We start from the raw sequence: 22,798 nt of genomic DNA on the forward strand, positions 1-22,798 counted from the left end.
CCTGGAGAGAAGCATGGGGTGCAGAACAGGGTTGGAAATACTCCTATTTCCTTATTCTAAAATGCACATTTTTTTCACATTTTAGTGTCTCAGGACTTGAGGTAGATGAATTGTATGTTTAGAGTAACAGTGCTTCTCCCTCCTTTCCCCTCACCCCAGAATAGGTAAATTTATTTGTGTTGTTTAATTACATATAAGAATTTAGAAATAGAAAGAAGGAACAGTAAATGAGTTTCTACTTGATGACTTCTCTTTGTCCACAAGGTCTTAGTCTCTCCAGGCTGCTATAGCAAAGTACCATAGAATAAGTGGCTTATAAACAAGAGAAATCTATATCTCACAATTCTGGAGGCTGAAAGTACAAGATCAGGGTCCAGCATGGTCAGATTCTGGGGACTGCTGTCGTGGAGGAAAAATTTTTCCCCGACCCTTTTTGGTTCTTTGGCTGACCTAATAATAAAACTAATATAGGACAAGAGAAAAACAAATTTAATTATGTCTGAATGGAGGCCCCACAAAAACAGTGTGACCCAAAGACAGGTTGGGCAATTGAGGTTTATAGGCCATCCTGAGCTAAGGAATGGGATAGGGGGCTGGGGCTCCAAAAAGGAGGAGGGTAATTCATAGGATGATAAGAAGAGCAGATGTTTGGTAATTGGATGTTTGCCCTGTCATACAGATAGGTTATTCAGATAACAGTTATCTTTGGTAATAGGCCTCTCTCTGAGCCAGGCCCCCTAGCAAAATTCTTTTAGGTAGTTAGGAAGAGGTAAAAGTTTTTCTTGAGTCTTCTGGGTCTTGATTGCCTTCACTCAAAATAATCCACATGCCAGAGTAGCATATGTGGTGTCATGTATTCTGCTCCCCTTCAGAGCCCTCTTCTGGGTTGCAAACAATCTTTTCATTGTATTCTCACAAAGAAGGCAAGAGAGTTCTTTGGGGTCTCTTTTATGAAGACATTAATCCTGTTCATAAGGGTTCTACCCTCATGACCTAATTATCTTCCAGTGGCCCCACCTTTTAATACCATTATGCTGGGGCATTAGGATTTCAACATACGACTTTTAGGGAAACACAAACATTTCATCCATTGCAAAGTCAATGCCAAAAATCATTGGCAAGAGAGAGAGACACGGGGATAAGGTGGGGGTGGGGGAGAGGGGGAGTGCTTCAGAAAAGCAATGGGAGAAACCTGAGCTAGCCCCAGTGAGGAACTGAAGGGAGTCTCTTAGGGATAAAAGACAAGATTGTGGAATAGGTCTGCAGTTTGACACTGGGAACTTTAAATTTGTAATGTTCTTCAGTGTTCAGTCATTGGATTTCTCAGCACTAGGCAGCAAACAGTGGGAGTGGAGAGCACAGTGTGGGACCAGGTAGGGTACGTGCCATAGGGAGATAGCAGTGGGGTGAACCCAGCATATGCTGTCAGTGTCCATGGATGGTCAGCCATTAGCCTCCAGAACCAGGGGTCATCTACCTACATACACACACATACAAATGTGCAGAGCCTTGAGAAAAAGGGAATACAGGTGGACTGCATAATTCACTGCATCTCTTCAGGGAAGATGGAGAGCTAACTCTGACATGTTTCTAACGTGTAGATGAGAGTACATGTTCCTTCAACCAGACTTTGTCATTGCCATCCAAATAACAATAAAGGTGTTGATGGAGGAGAAGCAGGGCAGAATTCACAAGGAAAAGATCCCAGAGTGGTTCCACAGCTTTCCAGCTCTGATGATTTCGCTCTCTGTAGTAGCTCAGGTCGGCATCTGATTACCTCAGCTGCATCTCAGAGTCTGTATTTGCCGGTTAACTCCTACACAACCAATCTGGTCCGTTTCACAAAGGTAACCACCGCTCATGCAGTTACCTCAGTACCAGTGGGCACCTGCTGCTTTATTGTCTTTCTCTATTTTTTTCAGTGTGACTGTATTCTAGGTGGTCTCTCTATATTAATCAAGGTGTGTCTTCACTAAGAAATAATTAACAGTCAAGACTTACCAAGCAGGAGTTTTAGGAAATAATAATCCACATGACAAAGGAATACACAGTCCTGTGCATTTGCACTTACAAATCATGAACTAGGGCGCCTGGGTGGCTCAGTTGGTTAAGCGACTGCCTTCGGCTCAGGTCATGATCCTGGAGTCCCGGGATCGAGTCCCGCATCGGGCTCCCTGCTCGGCGGGGAGCCTGCTTCTCCCTCTGACCCTCCCCCCTCTCATGTGCTGTCTCTCTCTCATTCTCTCTGTCTCAAATAAATAAATAAAATCTTTAAAAAAAAAAAATCATGAACTATTTGACATAAAAGCTGAGATAGAGAAAAACTTGCAGCAAAAAGGGTTATAAATCACTGTGAGTTGAAGATAAATCAGAAGTGAAAACAAAACATATGTAAAAATGTACTATAAAGCAGTGGAACAGTTACAGTTTGCATGCTCCTTAAAAATGCCCATTCTATAAAGTAAATCTACCCTTGAAATCACAGTATAAAACTATCTTTGTGATTCCAGTCCCTTGCTTTTAACCATACTGTGATCTCTTCCGCTTTGGTTTCATAATCATGGTATTTTGACCAAAGAGCCTTCTGCATGTGTCCTGGTTGTTTGTTTTTTTTTTTAAAGATTTTATTTATTTATTTGACAGAGAGAGACAGTGAGAGAGGGAACACAAGCAGGGGGAGTGGGAGAGGGAGAAGCAGGCTTCCTGCCGAGCAGGGAGCCCGATGTGGGGCTTGATCCCAGGACCCGGGGATCATGACCCGAGCCGAAGGCAGATGCTTAACAACTGAGCCACCCAGGCGCCCCTGTGTCCTGGTTTAATTGTTCCAACTGACTGCACATTCTCATGTTGAAACCTTATCTTTCTGTTTATCCCACTAAGGAAAAGGTTTTCTTCACCAACTGTCATCTTGTTACTCATCCCAGATACTTAACCGTTCCAACTGATATTAAAATATAAGATTAAAAAGAAGGGGCCCGTTTTTAATTTGTTGGTGAAGAGTTCTCTCCATGAGATATCCGTGCGGCTTATGAAAGCTCTTCTGCAGATGTTTCCTTGCCCATCCATTGTGTTGAAAAACCAACTGACTCAGAAAATGCCAGATTCTCCTGGAAAGACAGTGTGCACAGATGTTTGCTACTAGGGGTAGGACATCAAATGTCTTTACCTGGAAGAAGTTGTTATCAAGGTCAATTTCAACTATGTGACCCAACTGAATCTTAATAATTCCAGTTAATGTTAACAATAAGAAGAAGAATGGGAGATGGAGCGCCTGGGTGGCTCAGTTGGTTAAGTGACTGCCTTCGGCTCAGGTCATGATCCCAGGGTTCTGGGATCGAGCCCCGCATTGGGCTCCCTGCCCAGCGGGAACCTGCTTCTCCCTCTCCCTCTGCTGTTCCCCCGCTTGTGTTCTCTCACTCTCTCTCTCTGTAAATAAATAAATTCTTAAAAAGAAAAAATAAGAAGAATGGGAGAATGGGATTAATAAAGCATTTCAAAAGTTTCTATTTGTCTTGCTTTGTGTCCCCCATAGATCATAAGCTTTCAGTTACATTTTCATGCTACCCAGTCATTCTTAGATTTGGGTGAAGATACGAAATTGACTGTTTTGTAATAATGAATAAAATCTTGTGTATGTTATAATTTTTTTTTGGCCAAAAAGATTAATAACTTTATCTTTCTAAATGTATTAAAAATTAAAAGATTTCATATAGTTCTCAACTGCTTTTCATCAGAAGCACTTGAAATCAAAAATTCCTCCCAGAAATAAGGACTGATAATTAAAATGAAGGAGAAATTCATTGAAATGGAGGATTATTAAAATGTATTTTAAATGATAAAGCTTTTTACATTTTCTTTTCATTTGGGACATGAATTATGCGGTCCAAAAAGAATAATTAGTTACTTGAACTTAACAAACCCTGTTGTATTAGTTTTCCTTTTAGTGCCATTAACGTTTTAGGTAATTGGCTTTTAAATTCTTCCATAAAGAATGCTTGTTTCCTCTTGCTTCCTGATATATTTACATGTCTAATTTATTCAATTTTATGGGCTCCTCTTTCGGTGCCCACCTTTTCTTTCTATCTTTTCTTAAGCTGTCTTAAACTTTTTTCTTAATGATTCCGTCACCAAAACACTGAAATCTTCAAGAAAGTGCTTTCAAAACTGCAGTTGACCTGTCCCTATCCTCTGTGAGAAGATATTTTCTCTCCTGAAATGCAAAATCACATGGCTATGGCTCTCAGGGTCCTGCAGGGCTGGGCCCAGCATCCCTAGTTCTGCTCTAGGCCCTTTCCCTCCCAGGGCCACTGAGACCTGGGCTCATCAGCCCCACCCCTGAAAGGTCTACTACTAGGGGAGTGGCTTTCTTCCTGGCCAGGGTTGAGAACAACAATTAGCATCTATACTCAATATAAACAAAAGCAGGGAAGAGTGTCCCAGTAAAACAGCTCTTTAAAATGCACATATGTTAACTCCCATTCACTACAGTTGTTCATCTGATTAGCACTTTGTCAACTGGGATGGAAAATTTGGGGGCAGGGAGGAAGAGGGGGTGATAGGATAGATGAGATGTGGGGAAGGTCGAGCTGCCGAAGAGATGGCTGGAGAGCCAAGAGCAGCATGAAAGAAAAAATGCTTTACAGTTTTATTGGGACCATTATTCACAAATAATAGCCATTCCTTCCCTCTTTCCTTTATTTACCTTTCAAAAAAGAAACATAAGTTCAAGGATTCGGTACTATTTCCATATGATTAGCATTCAAGATTTGTGCATTTTTTGGTCTTCCACCACAAATAACTGTCAGGAACTTCGTATACTTCTTGTCAAGAGAAAGTGAAAGACTAATGTCTGCTGAGCATCTAACTGTGGTAGGCACTATCCTGGCACCTTCATGGGTACTTTTTCCATTTAATCCTGACTGTGACCTTTGCAGCAAGATACTCTTATGCCCATTTCATAAATGAGGACAGTTAGGCTCAGAGAGTGACTTTCCCAAGCCACGAGACAGAGCCAGGAGCTGAAACCACATCTGTCTGAACCCCAAACCCCATGTTTTCGCTGGTGACCACGATAGAGGCCATCACCATGTGTAATAGCTCAGTCAGCATGTCCACTGGGCCAGGGTTTGAGTTCCAGCACTGTTACTGAACCAGCTTCGAAATCTTGATCTATAAAAAGTACTTAGCAGTAATTTTTTTTTAAGATTGATTGATTGATTGATTGAAGAGCAAATGAAAGCACACACGTGCACACAAGCAGGGAAAAGGGCAGAGGGAGAAAATATCCACGCAGATCAGGACCTGAGCTGAAGTCAAGAGTCAGATGCTTAACCAACTGCACCACCCAGGAGCCCCTGAACAGAAATTTCTAACTCAGGTTTTTGCGGCGATTCAATGACACAGTGCATGTAAAGTATTTGATAAGTGCTAGGAAGTAAAGAAACTCCGGTGCTCAGAAAGCAAGCATTACTTTTCTTGCTAAGTGAGGCAATAAATTCACGGTCTGGCAGGACAGCTCTCACAGGCCTGTGCTGCAGGGAGGGTGCCTGGCTGTTACTGGGGGTGTTATTACGGGGTAGGGGGGAGGAGAAGGCGTTAGCAGAGAGTGTGGCTCTGCAGAGCAGGAAGTGTGCAAGCAGAACAAACAAAACTGGACTCTGGATACAAGATACCCGATTGGGGAAGTACCTATTTCCTTTGTATGGTATCAGATTGCCTGAAATCTGGGTCCTAGATGTACTGACTCTACGACTCTTAGTGCTCCACATAAGTGGACTAGAAATGATATTTGGCATCCTGAGTCCTTAGACACAAAACAACTCTGTGCCTTTTGCCAGTACATTCTACAGTGTAGTCTGTAGTCAGTGCTGAAGAAATTCCTGTTGATTCTGTTGCTGCAGAGGCTGGGCGGTGCCTTGGGGAGAGGGTAGGCAACGGCTCAATGTGTTTATAGGTTTTTCAACAAAATTAAGTTGAGCTCCCTTGTGTTATGAGCTGTTTCTTTTATCTCATACTTCTCCAGGGTTTTACCATATTTGTTTTAACCAGAGACCATCTTGGAAAACAGTTTGAACCCCAGCTGGAATTTATCATTTGAAAGCCAAGGGAAAGGGAGAACAGGGATGCCAGCAAATAAAATTAAAAATAGGGTTTTTCAGTTTAATAAAATTAAAACCTAAACAACATCTGAAAGTTTTGGCTCTTTTGTGGCTAAGACTCTGGCAGCACTTGTGTTCTGAGCCTAGGTCTGGGGAGCCCGTTTCAAGAGCTGGGCCTCTCGTCTCTCCGCCTGCTCCCTACTCCATGCTCAGCAGAAGGCCTGGGGGTCCCAAACAGATGGGGTAATGGAACTGTGCCCAAACCAACGAAGGGATGAGGGGAACCAACTTCACTCAAGCCACAGAGCAGGCCTTGGTTCTGCCAGGGGAAATGAGGGAGTTGATGATTACAGCCATCTACAGAATCACCCGCCCTTGTGCTTGTCTCTTACTTAGTATTGTCTAGGCCTTGTTGTGGGACTGTGATCAAGCTGGCTCTCATGTTGGCACTTAGTACCATCAAGCCCTCATTCTTCCCTCTGCTGTCTCTGCCTGCAACTGACGCCTATCATACCGGTCCTTTGGTGGTGTTGGAGGAGGAGACACACATTGTACCTTCTCCAAACAAGTAGGATCTGGCAACTTTATTGGACTTGTCAGAGTCCTGTGGATAGTTAAGGGCAAGTTCAACTTTAAAAAATCTGCTTTAACCTTCAAATGACTATTAATTTTTCATGAATTCTCTTTAATGAGTGGGCTTTCAGAAAGTCTCATTTAATGGTAACCAAAGTTTTGGGGTATGACAGGCCATTTCTATTTCAAGTTTCCCTTTTTTTCCTCTCCTTAAAATTCAGAGATAGCATTATATCTTGTAGTTAATTAGGACAACTTTGTTTATAATGTAGCCCCTTTGTGGGGAGAATGAAGGAGGGGAAGGTCACTGCTTCAAATCAGAGTGGGACGGATCTGCGTGGCGTGGACTTTGGCAATTACTTAACTTCCTCAAGTCTCATTTTTCTTAATCTGTGAAAAGGGGACAATAAGTTACTTGCAACATTTGTGTGAGGGCTCAATGAAAAGACCTAGCACAGATCCCAGCCCATAATAAGGACTCCAGACCTCCATGTTTTCCTCTAATCCATAGTTCCAGCAACTTTTCACCAACTGTAAATGTCACTTTGCAAAATAGTTATTTTTAATACGCTTAACGTAGTAAAAACAGCCCATATTTAAAATCCTAATATTAAGTTTCACGTTGTATAATTGCACAAAATTAATTTTACTGAGTGAGCCTTTTATGTTTTCAGTTAATAAAAGTCCATGTTTAGTGCCTGAGAGTCCTGTGAGTCTCTTTAACTGTGTTATGGGAAATTTTGCAGGATTTCCAGAAATTATGAATGTCACTGGAAATTTCTACTTCTCATTATTTAGTGCACAGTTCTTTGAGATCTATAATTCAGTAGGTGACAGGGGAGGGGTTTTAGATCACACCATCTGGGGAGGCCTTGTAAATGCGTGTGAAGCAAACCACTGTTGTGGCTGCATTGCCAAGAAAGACTTCCTACAGTCACGCCGTCCTCATGTTTTAGAGTTTTAAAAAGTTTACGGCATTTTCAGCTTCTCTACGGACTCCTATTGTTCAAACTACTTAAAAAAACAAACAAACAAACAAAACCCTGTAGTTATTCTAGCATAACTGACCTTTATTGCAAATTGCCTTGTTTTATCCTAAAGAACCCAGGGTTTGCGGGAACAATTCTCAGGACTCTCATTGTCCTTGGGAAGTAATGAGCTCTAGTACTTCTCAGTGTTTAACTTTGGAGGACAGTTATGCACGGCCTGTCAAATTATCAGATTACTTCCCTCATTGTTAGCAATTCTTGTTCTTTTAAGACAAGGAAAACAGAAAACAGACAGTCTGTATGTAATCTAGACACACTCATTTATGCAGACACATACCTACCCACCGTGACTTATCTCCAAAGGTACCCGTTTTAAAAACACATTCAGAAGGGAAACCTCATTTTCCTTGCATTCATCCAACAGATATTGGCGAGCACCTCCTGTGTGCCGGGCACAGGGAGTGTTCAGTGGAAGAGAAGCATATGTCCCATCCTGACCGCTTCATTTCCCATGCCCCCCAACCCAAAGGCCACCATCGAGGCCAGTTTCTTTTGCTTCCCTTCAGGGATATTCTGTGCATAGCAGAAATATATTTGTGTGTGTGTGCCTCACTATTTTTTTTTTTAAAGATTTTATTTATTTATTTGACAGAGAGATAGACAGAAGAGCACAAGCAGAGGGAGCGGCAGAGGGAGAGGGAGAAGCAGGCTCTGCACTGAGCAGGGAGCCCGATGCGGGACTCGATCCCAGGACCCTGAGATCATGACCTGAGCGGAAGGCAGACGCTTAACCATCTGAGCCACCCAGGCGCCCTCACTATTTTTTTTTAATCCATGTGATAGCACACTATACATCTCACGCCTTGGAGAATATTCCAGATCGGTCTAGCTCACCTTTCTATCTTACTGTTGCATAGCATTACATTGGATGGTTGGATGGTTATTTTATGATGTCCCTGTTGCTGGACATATTTAAGTAATTCCTAGGGGTTACTTTTCTTCTCTTTGGGGACCTTGTCCTGCCTTACATTTCTTCTAATGCATCACCCCATTCCGTGTCGCTCCATCATTAATGGTTCTGGGAAGAGGGATGCCAACACCACCTTCCTGGACACCCTCACCCTTGTCCATACTTCCTGATAGATCTAGGCCAGCATGACAAGGTTACATTTATCCAGTAAGGCCCTATCTTTCACCCCACAGATTTCTTGTGATTACCCTGTAATTATTGATTACGAAGACAACTTATCAATGGTTCTACCCCCAGATCCACTTCTTTGAATTGCAGCAAACTTGAGAGTTGACTCCGTCTGGCAGACGTCATACATGGTACCTTGAACTGTCGCTGCAGGCTGCCCGGGCTGCTCACCGCTCAGTGTTCTCCCGCGCTGGGGCAGCCACGTACCCCAGCCAGAGCCAAAAGCTTCCCTCTGTTCCCAGATCACAGTGGCCTCCTTTTCCTTTGAATGACGGTGTTCTTCCTGTGTGATTTTATTTCCACTGTAACGTAAAAACTTTTGAAGATCAATCAAAGCACATTAACTTTAAATGCATCATAATTAGCTTGCTCCCTTTTGGATGGCTCTCTAAAGTATATCTAGTTTCATTTCTGGAAACCTTCACTGTCAGAAGGTTGCTTTCTTACACTTGGTCATAAAAAATAGGAAGCCCCTTCCCAACTTAAATCTTCAGAGGCTTTGAAGTGACCTTGACCACGGGTTGTTGCTTCAGCTGTACCTTCTGGTCTTTGTTATTTCTGGTCTTCTTCATGTTGACATCACCATTCTCTGCCTCTGAGGTTCAGTTTTTCCATTTCCAGTTGTTTCTTCTCTCTTCATTCCCCACTTTGCCCCTCTGTGGATGTCTGTTTTTTTCAAAAGCAGTTTCTTCTTCAGAGCTTGCTTGTTGCTCTGTGTTATCTTGTTCCCGAGCAGCATAATTTACTGTTCTCTCTTACTCCCTCAGATGGTTAGTCAGCGGGCCTCACCGATCCCCTTTATATTAAAGGGTTTTATCATGATGCTAACCCAGTTTCTTATTCTGGCAGTGAAATTAAATTGAAAAAAAATTTTTTTCTGGACATAGATCCTCTCCTTTTTTAATTTTAAAAACCTGGAAAAGTTAAAGTTTGCTTTTAAACTGTGGCCCCCTTCCTTTTTTTTTTTTTAAGACAGTTTTCTAAGCTGAATCTGTAAATTCTTTATTTCAGCCGTGAATCACTTAATTACCACTTACGACTTCAACAAGTAATTATAATTATAATTATGACATTTCTGCCACATGCCCAACACTCTTCTAGACCCTGGAGACAGACTCTGCCCTCAAGAGATCCACTTCAGTGAGGGAAGGCAGTGGCCCATAATGTAATCTGGGAGATGGAGCCAATGTGCTAGAGAAAATTACAATAGGAAAGGGGGTAGGGAGTTCAGAATGGGGGTAGTTTCAATTCAGGTGGTCAGAGAAGAGCTCCTTGGGAAGAAGCCATTTGACCAGACTTGAAGGAAACGCTGCAGCAAGTACCGGGGATTTATCTGGAGGAAGGAGGTGGGTCCTGGCAGTGAGCACAGCAAGTGCAGAGGCTAAGGAAGCAGGTGTGTGGCACCTGGAAGGAAGAGCAAAGAGGCCACCGTGACTGGAGGGTAGCCAACGGAGGAAGTCGGTCAGAGAGGTTCCCAGGAGCCGCATAGCATGAGGCCTTTCACGCCATTGCAAGGACTTTGGCTCCAGCTCTGAGATAAAGAGCCGTTGGACAGTTTTGAGCAAATGAGTGAGGTAATGTGTCTTGTTCTGTGATGTAGTATTGTCACATGTTATTGAAGAGGATTTATGACTGATGAGGGACAAAGCAGCCTTTCTTCCAGTTCTTCTGTGCTTAGTTAGAGTATGAAGTGGATCTAAAGGACCCCATGTTTTCTCTCCTCTTCCTCCCTAATCAATTTGTTGTGTAGATGCCAAGACCATTATTATCACTAATGTAATTATTTAATAAGCCTTGTCTTCAAGCAACCAAGAGCTCTCAATAGCATTAAGCTTTTTGTAAACTCAATCCTGATTTAACATATTTCTTTACAACTTACTTCAGTACTTCTTCCACAAAATGAGAAGATAAGGCATAAAATGAAAGACATTTAAATTTAAAAGCCATAAATATAGAACCAGAAAATAAATCAAAGTATGTAGGAAGAAGAAGCCAATGTGGCAGACCCATTTGGGAGACTGTTGTGAGGTGATTGGCCTGTTTATTTACACATGAACTTCATGGAAACAAAGCTAAAAAGGATCCCAGCAGGTCACACAATTATCCCAGCCTGAGTTTTTCCAGAACGTTGTCCTCATCATTTCTCTTCTTACTCTAATGCAAGCTGCCACGTGAAATGTGTTTTTAACATACTTCTTCGTCACCAAAGAGTGATTACTTTCTAAAACAAGTTGGTCAGTATACATTTCACCCTTATTCCTACTGTCCTACTTATTTACGTGAGGAGTGTCATTTTTGCCAAAAGAAACAGCTTTCTGTTAAAATTGTTAGGTTTGATAACTGTAGACCTTAAAATCTAGGCTGATTTAAAAAATATTTTAATTGTCAGCTTCCAAAGGCAGAAACTGTGCCATTCATCTTTGTGTCCTTGGTATCCCCCAAGCAGCCCTTCGGTCCTTTATCCACAACTCTGAAATCTCAAAAGCTCAGAAAACAGAAAATCTTATCAAAAGTTGGATACCAAAACTCATTCAGAGGCAATACCTGAACCAAGTGAGACAATTTTAAAAAATCTTCCTTTGTCCCACTGTTTTGCGAATACTCATCTGTTTTACTACAGAAGTGGTAAGAGGTTTAATTTGGGTGCTCTGCAGACCCTGCTGGATGTTTCCATAACAGGTGGTTTATGCATCTTATTACTTTTCTAAAATTTAAAGTATAAATCGCAAAATACATCTGGCCCCGAAGGTTTTAGAAAGGGGATGTGGGACTGTCATAGCCAATCCCTAGAGTGGCGTGGGTATGAAGTTTGACTAAAGTGGGAGTGGGAATGAAGTTTGACTAAAATGAGGCACTTAGAAAAGGGGAGCTCTTCCACAGTCAGACCTGATGACCTTGAGGTTTCGGGGGAATAAAAAAGATGATTCAGTTCTTAGAAGCGGTGCATTGAAATGTTGCCTTAGTTATTCTCTTAGAGTAGTTGTAATTGCTCTTTCGTTAACCTAATACATCCCAGGAGTAGGAAGTATTACTGTTATCAGTTAAAATTATTCCTATTAGTGTCCCAGCAGGTGCTTTTTATGTGATTCATGCATTTTTTATGTTGTCTCCGTATCTTATCATTTTGTATCATTTTGTTTTTCTTCAGCATTTTTTAAGGTGTCACATCAGCCTTTTTAATGCTGTGATTTAATTGCAAAAGCACACATAAACAGTTTGAAAGGTGTGAGAAGAAATTCACAAGTCAGGTGGGAAATAGCAACAAAGCTAGCATTCAGTCTGGAATTCCTTCCTCCACTGTGCAAAACAACCCACTGCTCGTGGGTCAAATGGTGTGTCCTGAAAGTGAGAGAGAAATGAGCTTGATACAAGAAACGCTTGTTTCATACTGAAGATACAGTGGGACATATGGATATGGATTAAATATAGGCTTTCCCCTCTCACAGCTTAATCGGGAAAACAAGACGTGTCCCTAAAATAAGTGAAATACACAGCAGAACATACCAGAGGAGAGTCTTTGCAGCGTGGGAGGTCAGGAAAGGAGATCAGGAACCGGAACTAGGTACATGGAGAAGGTGAACTTGTGGAAAACAGTTTGGGAAAGACAGAGGCCAGCTCTCGAGAAGCTCTGTGTTGAGTGGTGGGGACTCACAAACAGATAAATTATTACAGAAAATGGTCAGTGTTATCCTGGGGGCCTTGGAACCATAGCGGAGACTAATCAGCCCCTGGGAAGGTGGACAGGAGTAGACTTTAAGGCTGGGTCTCGAGGAACACAGGATTTCGCCCAGAAGGGCCGGGGTGGGCCTGGGAGTGCACTGCAGGTGAGTAAACTCTCCACAGTAGGACAGCAACACAAGAGTGACTTTTTATATTGTATTGTCATTGCAGGCGAATCACACATCCCTTCTGGAAAGATTCAGAGTGGGAAAGGTTTGCAGAGTAAGAGTCAGTTTAGGACCATTGCGCCAAAAATCGTGCCCAAAGTCCTAACGTCCAGACTGCTATCCTGCCATTCCCCGTCACTCCCCGAGCAGGTGAATCCAGGACCCTCCAGCAACACCAAGCCCCTGGGGGTGCCCGCCCAAAATTATGCTCTGATGCAGGTTGCTGGACAGGAGGGGACGTTTTCTCTCGTCGCCTTGCCACACGTAACCTCAGCTCAGCCAATCCAGAAGCCCAGACTGCCGCTGCCTGAAAACCTTAAACTGCCTATTCCCCGATACCAACCCCCGAGAAATAACAAAGGATCAAGAAAGAAACCCGTTCGGAGTTCCTCTGAGAGTGGCGGTGGCATACCTCCTGCCCAAACCCAAACGTCCCCCACCCCACCTGACCATCCCGAGGCCCCGCACAAAGCCGGCCCCTTGGAGCAGGCGCCGTCACGAGCCCAAGCCCCAGCCGACGTCAGCTCAGCGCCACCAGCCAACCAAGGTGGCCCCAGAGACTCTCCACCTCCGGTGGCCAGTGACCATGGAGATCCGAGCCCTCCTGCCGCCCCGACACCATCCACACCAGAGGAGCCCTCTGCCAAGCAGGACCTCGCAAGGACTTCGGGGAAAGCGAACTTGGCGACCAGGAAAACCTGCAATAAGCCTTCTTCCGTTGCCGGTGGAAAACTGAAAGAACAAGTCGATCTTGCAAAAGCCATGACCATTTTATCACCAGCTGTTTTTGGCAACACAGTTCAGCTCATCTCTCCAGTCCCCAAAGGTAAACTGCCAATCCTCCCGTACGCTAGAATGAGAACAGCGGAGGTGTGCAAGGGTCCCTCGGGGGTTACCACCACAGATGGTTCTCTGCCTGGGCTCAGGGCCGTCTGTGATCAGACCTTCTCCATCACGGAAGGCTTTCAGGCAGCCACCAAAATGGTTGGCAAGACACCTGCACCACAGTCGTCAAAGCAGAGTCCCTGCGAGAGTGCTTTTTGTCCCGCCACCAGGCTGGATCTCAGCCACAAAGCAAAACTGAACAGCGGGGCGGCGAAGAGAAGAGTACGAAAACGAAAGGTACCGGAGGAAATGTTGGCATTTCAGGGGAAAAGGAGGAAGTGTATCATTAACAAGTGTAAAGAGAGTAAAGAAAGAGTGAAAACCGATCCCCAAGAACCCAGAGACCAAAAACCCGGGGCTCTGAAGAAATACCGCAGCATTATGCCCAAGCCTGTGATCGTGGTGCCCACTCTGGCTCCTGTGGCTTCTCCAGCAGGTGTGTTCCAGCCCCACACGCCCGGCGGCCTGGCACAGGACGTTCTGTTTGATGATTCACTCGCTCCCAAGTATCTGGGCTGGAGGCAGGATGGCGGCGCCTCTGCGAAGCCCAGCTCCGCGCTGCGGAATGGCTTACCGAGCGTCAAGGAGCCTTGGCACCGGTGCCGTGTCTGCAACCATCACTTCCAATTCAAACAGCATCTCCGAGACCACATGAACACACACACGGACAGACGGCCGTACAGCTGTCGGATCTGTCGCAAGGCGTACGTGCGGCCCGGCAGCCTGAGCACGCACATGAAACTCCAGCACGGTGAGAACCGTCTCAGGAAACTCGTGTGCTGCGAGTTTTGCGCCAAGGTGTTCGGCCACGTCAGAGTCTACTTCGGCCATCTAAAAGAAGTGCACCGGGTCGTCATCAGCACCGAGCCCTCCCCCGGGGAGCGGCCGCCAGGGGACCTGCCGAAGAACAGGGGCCTGAGCGCACGAGGGCCGGAGGGATCCGTGGAGAGGTGAGTGCTCATGGGACGGAGGCCCGGCAGGGAGGGCGCTTGGGATTTGGAGAAGAGGGCGAGGTGTCATATTCAGAAAGGTGACTGTGTAGAAACATCCCTCAAGTGAAGATTTCCTAAGGTAGCCGCCTCTTCCTCCTCGTTCTCTAAGGAGTCATCTCATTTCTCTTGGGTTTCCGAGCAGTGATGGTGTTTCATTACTCTCACCCCTGTAAGGCAGGTTCCAGGTCTGCTGGGGACAACAGAGTAAGGGAGGATTTTGGCATCTGAAATAAGAAGCAGTAAAGTGCTGCACATAGTTCCCGGTGCTCTCTACAAAGTAACTGTCCCCAAACTTTTGGCCACAGAATTTATATCTAAACACCATCCTTTGCCCCAGAATACAGTCTGACCCATGGTGGGGACTCTGCATGCCCCACACTGACTACACCCTCAGGTGCCCGGACCCAACCCTTTACATTTGCCCAGTTCTTCTGTCAGGCTGGATTAACGTTTCCCGGGTCACTGCTCCCCTGTGCGGGTCCTGGCTTCGGGTGTTAGGAACCAGCAGTCTGCGAGCCGTGGGTATGCAAGGGAGTGCCCCTCGGTTTGCCCACTTTCCACCGGATGACAGGGGGAGTTTCCCTGAAATCCGTTCTCATTCGCACCAGGAAAATTCAACATTGTCTAACTTTAGACGCTCTGCCCCTCATCATTCTTAATTGTCCTAATTGTTCCAGATACTTTATCCAGTTGTATCTTCCTCTGTCACATTCGTTGAAGTCAGGGTCACCCGTCCTATTTCTTCCCGGTTTTTCTATAGTTTCTCTGCTTTTCTTCGGGCATTCCTGTCCACTTGCAGACATCTGTGCCTTTCATTAACTCATATAGCGGCCTCCCTCAAGAAACCACCCCTTCTTCATAGTCTCCTGTGGTACATTTTGATTTTTAGGTACAATGTGCACACTGCTTTCTGTGCTCAAGGTTAGTGAGGAAGGGCAATAGTGTGGCCAAACCAGCAGGGTCCCTGCCATGCTTCACTTGCTGCTACCCGGCTCCTGAGTTGATGACACCTCGTTGGTCACCAAAGAGTAGTTAGCCCCCCTGGGGAGAGACAGGATGGGAGACACCCCTTCCCTCAGTGGACGCTGCGGGCTTGAGAACTGGGTGGTCTCAAGCAGGAGTGACGGCTGGTGTTACCTGTGGCTTCTGCTTCCCCGAGTGCTGTTTCCCCCGCCCCCCTGAACTTCTCCTCAGCGGGGGTGTTTTGGGTCCCTGAAGGCGAGTGTCCGAGAGGAAAAGCTCCGTCTGTGGTTTTTGTGAAATCTTCTATTGGCTTGTTTTCCCCCCTTTTCAGGGCAAACAAGTCGAGCCTGGAAGAAGACCTCCTCCTCACCCAGGCAGATGAAGTCAAGTTGCAAATCAAATGTGGCCGCTGTCAGATCACTGCTCAGTCTTTGGCTGAAATCAAGTTTCATTTACTTTACATCCACGGAGAGGAAATTCAGGGCCGGCTGCAAGAGGAGATCCTACCAGGAAGCAGAGGCGCTCAGGAGGACCTGGTGAAACACGCTGCTCCTTTCTGGAAACAGCATCCTGAAAGAAGAAAGCTGCTTAACAAGCACGGCCCCCCTGATGAGGAGTTCCCCGCATTTCCCAAACTGAAAAGGCAGCTCTGCCTTCATCCCCAGAAGGATATGGAAATCCTCAGGAAGGCTGAAGGAGCCCAGGCAGGACCCAGCGAGGCGGGGGCGGGTCCCAGCCCCCACGCCCCCCAACTTCGGTCCCATTCAGGCTTTAACTGCGTCTTGTGCACACAGATCCTGCCAAGGAAGGAAGAACTCCTCCTGCACTGGGAGCAGCAACACAACTGTGAGGACCCTCCCAAGCTGTGGACGATTTTAAACACCCTCTCCCACCAGGGAGTGATCGGACTTTCTGGCAAAACTGAACAATGAAATACTGGGGTGGGAAGGGGGTTAAGGAGAGTGCTGCTTGCTTGCTTGCTCTTTCTCTCAAAGCTTTGTGTTCCTAGGGTGGTACCTAATTATAAAAGTCAAACAAGTTAGGAACAGCATTAATGAGCACAAGTGATTTTGTGCATAGTTTTATTTTCTTATGAAATACATATATATATATATATGCCCTCGATGTATATTTTTCTAGCCACATGCAGTTTTATTTCAAAATTCTGTATACCAATTGTTAGTGTCCTAGACCTTGAGAATAAAAAGAAAGATGAAAATTTGGAGATTGAACTGTAAAAAATGAGAGGCTGTTCTTCAAATACTGTTTTCAGCGTGTCTGAGTGTGTGCATATATCATTTTGTTCAGCTGGTTTCTGTTTAAGTAGACCAACAAATGTGATACGTTTCCAGGTGGCAAAACCAGTTCAGTCTCCAGCGTAGTATAGTGTTGATATTTATCAGATTTGCTGGTGTAGTAGGAGAGGCTACAGAACAGTACATTTAATAAGGTTTGCGTCTACTGTAATTGAAAATCCATGTTTCCAGGACTTAGATTTTTTTTTGTAATTTTGCTATTTTCTTAAATGTACGTTGCCTTGAAGATCAGATGTTGGTTAAGTCTTACAGCTGTAGTGTTCCATATCAAAGTAATCAAAACTTTTTTAGTACTTCAGCTAATAAAAAAACACTTTTTTGGTTAAAAGTTCTTTCCAAATAGTCTTTCAGGCCAGGAAATTTACTATCTGGAAAGTGCACTAGGTGGTGCAGTCCAGATGGCGAGGTGTCTGAACGGCTCGCCCTCCCTCCCAAGGAACTTCACAGGGTTGTCGCTAGCTGATCAGCTTTCGATGCCACTGTGTCTTTCAAGCCCAGGGTTCACTTTGAAAGTCAAGAGTAAATGATTGCCTCTTAAATTCCTGGGCTATGACCTTGAATCAGAAAAGTTGCCATTTGGAGCTCCGGGCCATCCTTGGCTGCAAAATCATTTTCTTAGAACAGGGGAGTGTAAGCAGCCGTCCAACTGGAATTTCCGCCTTTGGGCAAAGGTGCTGCTCATGTGGCCTGCCCCGTTTGTCCAGAGCGCGGCCCATTTTTCCATGCTACAGCAAGTTGCCTAAGCAGGAGGAACGGAATTGGAATTGATAAGCTAGTGGGTCTTAAGTCATCTGTTTTTAATGTCTCGTTTTAAAAGCAAGTGTTCATAAGCATGATTTGGCTCGAATTGTCCAGAAAGGGAAAACTCAATCCTTGCCTTTTTGCAAATCATTTTATAAATTTGAGAATAGGAGGGTAAGGGTGGAAACCTCTGAAATATTTTGCCGTGGTTTACGGATCGATCACGCTCTACCCAGTTTAAAAGGGATCCTATCAGACCTTCACTGTTTGATACTTGTAGAACTGGGTTAGTAATGAAACTGCTTTACCATTCAGTGCAGCACCTAGTTTGTTTGGGGAAGATTGGTCTGGAGACACTTAAAAAGGAGATCAACCAAAAATCCTACTTGAATTCAAACCATGAATCAAAACTCTAATCCATAGACTCCTTGGTCCTCAGGTACTAAGTAGCAACGGGCTAGTTGGCTAAAGCACAGGAGCGGGTCTGGAATGTGGATGAGGAAGAGGTGTGGGGGCAGGGGGCACCCACCCGGCACGGAAAGGAAAGTCTGAGTCCCCGAGGTTGTGGAGACACCTGCCTACAGCCAGTGTTTAACCACAGATTCTTACAGCAAGGGCACAACACTAAGGGTATAGACGGCCTCTAAAAAGAAGGAGAGACTTAGGAATGGGGCACCAGCCCAGGTAGGGAGGTGTGACCGGCCCATGCTGATGTGCCTGGCTGGATCCCTGTCTCATCAGGGCTCTGAACCCTCGGTTTGGGGTGGGGTCGGCACTCATTTTTAAGAAAACTCTTGTTAGGAGAGGAGATGTGCAGTGCAGAGGGGCCTCACTGGATGCCTATGTGTGTGGGTTCATTTGGAATAGAATGTTCTAGTTCTCAGCTTCTAGAAACACTCCCCCGCATCATAGTAGGAATGGCCCCAGTGCCACCTAAGATAAGAGGCTTCTGGAGAGTAGCCCTTCTTCAGCAAGAAAGGCACGGAGAGGGACTCCTACTGATAGTAGGGAGGGGGGGCCCAGGAAGAAAAGAGAGTCCGCCAGCTAAAGTGGCTCGGAACAGCTCAGATTGATGAGCCAGTGGGTCTTCATTGATAAGCCTTCCTTGGGCACAGGCGTGTTACTGGCTCAGTCCCAACCTACGTCCTTGACCCAAAGGTGGGAAGGTGTAGAAATGTGCTGCTCCCTCCATGTGACCGTGAGCGGTGACCTGTCCAAGGCTCCATCCCCTCACCTGTAGAATGGAAGGGATGCTCCTGCCTCAAGGCACTGTGGTGAAGGGCCAAGGAGACCCAAAGGAAACTTCTGGCACACTTGGGCCTCGTAGGAACCAGGGGCTGATACCCATTATGCTTCTGGCCAGCCTTGGAGAAGAGGTATGTTGCACCATAGAAAGACCATTTCAAACAGCTCAGGTAGGCTTCAGGTCCAGAATTCAAAAATGAAAACTCAGAACCATAGAAATGTGCATCTTCGCATAAAATGTGTATTTTATTTTTTCAGTAATCAAGCTGGGATCTGGATTGCATGGAGGCTCGCCGAGGATTTACTTGATACAGAAAGCAGAATTCACGAAGTCATTTTCATTCTAGGCTCCACTCTGGGCCTCGTATGTCTCCCCGTGGCTGCCCCTCCCTGGCCCTGATCTAGCTGGCACCACCAGGGTCTTGCACTTGACAGTGGACTTGTCCATTTCCAGCGCCAGACCATAAGCCTCTTGAAGGCAGGGATTGTCTCTGTTCAGCATGTAGCCCCAAAGGGCCCAGCACCTGACATTAGAATAATGTACAATCAATATTTGTTGGAAAAAAAGCGGATACATTAGCTAAATACAAACAGAACTGCCACTTGCCTTTTCATGAATAAAGCCAGCTTTAGGAGCAACCGAACTCACAGCTGGGAGGGCATAGAGGCAAATTCGGTCTTAAATTAAGCACACTCATTTTGCTTAATGTCTTTTGCTTCTTGGAAAATTGTCCCAGAGCCAGCAAAACGAGACTTTTTTCTTTTCTTTTGGCCCTAAATTATTTCTGAAGGTTACAGCATTTTAGATTTGTATTGTTTTATTAGCTGTCATTTTTATTCATGCCCTCCTTTGTTTCGCTCTCTTTCTCTGGACCTCTTCCTGGTTTAGCTTGACGGAGCCTCCGCTAAGCTGTTCCTCATATGGAAAGTTGTCTCTTCATCAGCACGCCATAAATAATCAAACCTGGGTGCGTTCCATTACCTTCTCTGGCTCCACACTCCCGCCTCCCAGCTGCACGGCTTCAGCTTTCTGTGGCCCCAGTGACATGATTGTTGGCAATAAATGCTCAACTTCATTTATTTATTAGAATTCTCAGATCTGGACTGGTTTGCTCCATTCAAGCTGCTGACATGCTTTGTTAGGTACATATTTTATGGAGTCTCCTTCTTTCACTGAGCTCCTGAGAAACTGCCCCAGTAAAGATGAACTGGGGTTTAACAGAACAGGCTTTTAGCTTCAACTGTACACTGACTTGCCTGACATTAGACAATCAGCAGCTTGTCTAGGCTTGTGGTGCAATCCAGTAGATACTTCAACTATATCCACCTCTTCGGGAATGTTCCTTTCGAGGTGAAATGTTTATCGTATCTCCTATTTGGTCATGGTCGTGGTTATCCCCACCATAAAACTACAGCCACAGTTTTGTGAGCACGTTTTAAAGTTGGGTTCAGTATGCAGACGTTAGCTTAGTGGTTCATCATATTTTCCATACTCTGGAGTGAGAAAATGTTTCAACGTGTTGCCTAAGCCTAGGAAAAAATCGCTATCTATGGAAGGAAACCAAATGGGACAACTAAAGAGAAGTAAAGATCTGTTCTAATTTTGATGTGAAGGTAATCAGGATTTTTTCTGTCTGTATGAAGCTTGCTCCCATCTTCAGAACTGCCCCCCACCCCTTGGTTAGCTTAGCAGCAAAGACTTCACCTATAATAGGATGGCTATATCTCCTCTTTCAGTAGGTTCCAAAAACAAAATCACAAGCAATTAGCATGATAGATCATTTCTGACAAGCCAAACAGCCACTAAGCACTATACAAAAAAAATTAAAAGATTTCCCCTTCTATCATTAAATACGGATTTAATCTCCAACTCGGAGTTGTAAAGAGACCACCAGATCTTCTAGAGGCTTTTGCAGAAACAGCAATGAACCTGATCTGACTACTGCCTGAGTTGCAATGCAGATCTAAGTACAAAAATTTGGCCATGGACGAGATCCAGGTGGTTCAAACATATGAGCTGCATAACCATCCCAAAGCTCTGGCTATATCTGGAAGCAATATGTTCTTAGGACACTAAAACACTGCCTTTTCCTAGTGTAATCTAAATTAAAGCACACTTTAGTTTTTCATAAGACATTCATAGAGCCAAGGCTTTTGAACAACGGTTACACCCAAGGAAAGTTAAAATATCCAAGAAGACAAAGGCTTTTGAATGGTGTTTATTCTTTCTTGAACTAAAGGGTGGGGTGAGGTGGGTAGAGCAAGAGGGCAGTAGTCCTGGGTCAGGATGTGGCGAGAGGAGCTTTTTTTTTTTTTAAAGATTTTTTTTTTTTTTAATTTGAGAGAGAGAGAGCACAAGACGGGGGAGTGGGAGGGGGAGAAGCAGACTCCCCGCCAAACAGGGAGCCCGATGCAGGACTCGATCCTGGGACTCCAGGATCATGACCTGAGCCGAAGGCAGTTGCTTAACCAACTGAGCCACCCAGGCGCCCCACGAGAGGAGCTTTTTGATCATGAAAAGCCCCAATGGGGCGATACCAGGGTAGCAGGGCTCCTGGATCCAGTGTCCACACAGCAAAATGCCAGTAATATTTTGGTACAGTCACAGTGGAGCGAATGAAATTGGACACATAGCAGAATCTAAACTGCACAGACTTCTTGATCCAGGAACTCCAGTTCTGGGAATACATCCTCTTGATATCAGTGCGCATGTGCACAGTTGGATGTGTGAGGATGTTCATGGCAGCACAGTTGATAACCCGTGGAAAACTTACACAACTTACGTGTCCATCCGATCTGGTTAAAAAACATTACAGCATACCGTATGATGGAACACTGCGCTAGAGTGTAGAATACTGATGTAGCTCTTCGCGAGTTGGAATAGGTCATGTGTGAAGGCAGCAAGGTACAGAACAATGTATAGTGTGCTCTTGTTTGCTTTTTAAATGGAGGAGGAAAGGGAGAAGGAGAAGGGATAGATTATAGATGTGTGTGTATGCACAGGACATTTCTGGAAGGTCTTTTCAGGAAAGGAGTACTGGGAGATGGAAAGGGGGGACACACTTTTGCCTTGTTGAAATATTTTGCTGCATTTTTTTTTTCAGCTGGAAAAAAAAAAATGGCTTTACCAGATTAAGCGGTAGCTCTCCTGTTCTCTTTTGGGAAGGCCTCAGCCAAATCGTGAAGGAAGGAAAATTCGTGTTACCCCTCAGCTTTGGGGCCCATGCACATCTCCTCAGCTGCGCCCCTGCCGCCCAACAGTACCGCATGGACAATGATCCACAGTGACAGAGACATCTTTTCAACCCAGTACACACATGGATATGCACACAGACAGACCTGTAATCCAGACGGAAGCTTGACTTCGTGAAAATAATACAGTGAATGTAATAATTTACATTGCATTTTGATATGTTCTCTTCTAAGTTGTTTTTTAAAGGTTGGCTACTTCACACTAAATTGACTTCTTGACCCACTAAGAAAAGGCAATCTGAAATACATTGCTGTAGACTTTAGACTTTGTGACCCCTCCCTATGCTATCATGGCCTTTCTGGGCTGTTCCCCAGTTCCTCTGGTCCCTGATGCCAGAGGCTTGATGAGGGACTCTCCTCTCTCTGCACAAAGATGCATTTGATGGACCTTTGAAGGGTGGCCTCAGGCCAAATGGATGACTAGGGTTGGGGGTTTCGGACACCCTGTGGCCACTAGGAAGGCCTTGGGTGCCTCTCCAGCAATGCCCTGGTGGATCTTGAGTGCCCCTTCGGAAATGGGCAAGGAGAAACATTGCTGCCTCGCTCGGGCTCACCCCAGTAAAAGCCACTGGGGTTTGAAACCCTTTCTCGAAGTTTCACTTGACTAGGGTTGCAGACTCTGGGTTTGGGTTGATTTTGCCATTGTCTCTGACTTCTCA

General features: G+C 45.0%; 1 protein-coding gene and 1 long non-coding RNA gene across 5 annotated transcripts in view; both read left to right on the top strand.

The window, feature by feature from the left end:
* The window catches only part of ZNF438 (zinc finger protein 438), a 186,523-nt gene extending 169,696 nt beyond the window's left edge, over positions 1–16,827 (top strand). For all 4 annotated transcript variants that reach the window (XM_034987187.1, XM_034987189.1, XM_034987188.1 and 1 more), the window contains 2 exons: positions 12,750–14,580; positions 15,917–16,827. In XM_034987187.1, the coding sequence (XP_034843078.1) occupies positions 12,750–14,580; positions 15,917–16,517 (2,432 nt within the window). In that variant the 3' untranslated portion in view covers positions 16,518–16,827. The remainder of the gene's footprint in view (positions 1–12,749; positions 14,581–15,916) is intronic.
* Positions 16,828–17,607: 780 nt separating this feature from the next.
* LOC117998432 lies at positions 17,608–22,284 on the top strand. Its single transcript, XR_004676002.1, has 2 exons — positions 17,608–19,855; positions 21,992–22,284. It is a non-coding gene; the product is annotated as an uncharacterized LOC117998432 (long non-coding RNA).
* Positions 22,285–22,798: the final 514 nt, after the last annotated feature.

This window comes from Mirounga leonina, unplaced genomic scaffold (assembly GCF_011800145.1).
Source record: "Mirounga leonina isolate KUSES-001 unplaced genomic scaffold, KU_Mleo_1.0 Mir_413, whole genome shotgun sequence".
NCBI lineage: Eukaryota > Metazoa > Chordata > Mammalia > Carnivora > Phocidae > Mirounga > Mirounga leonina.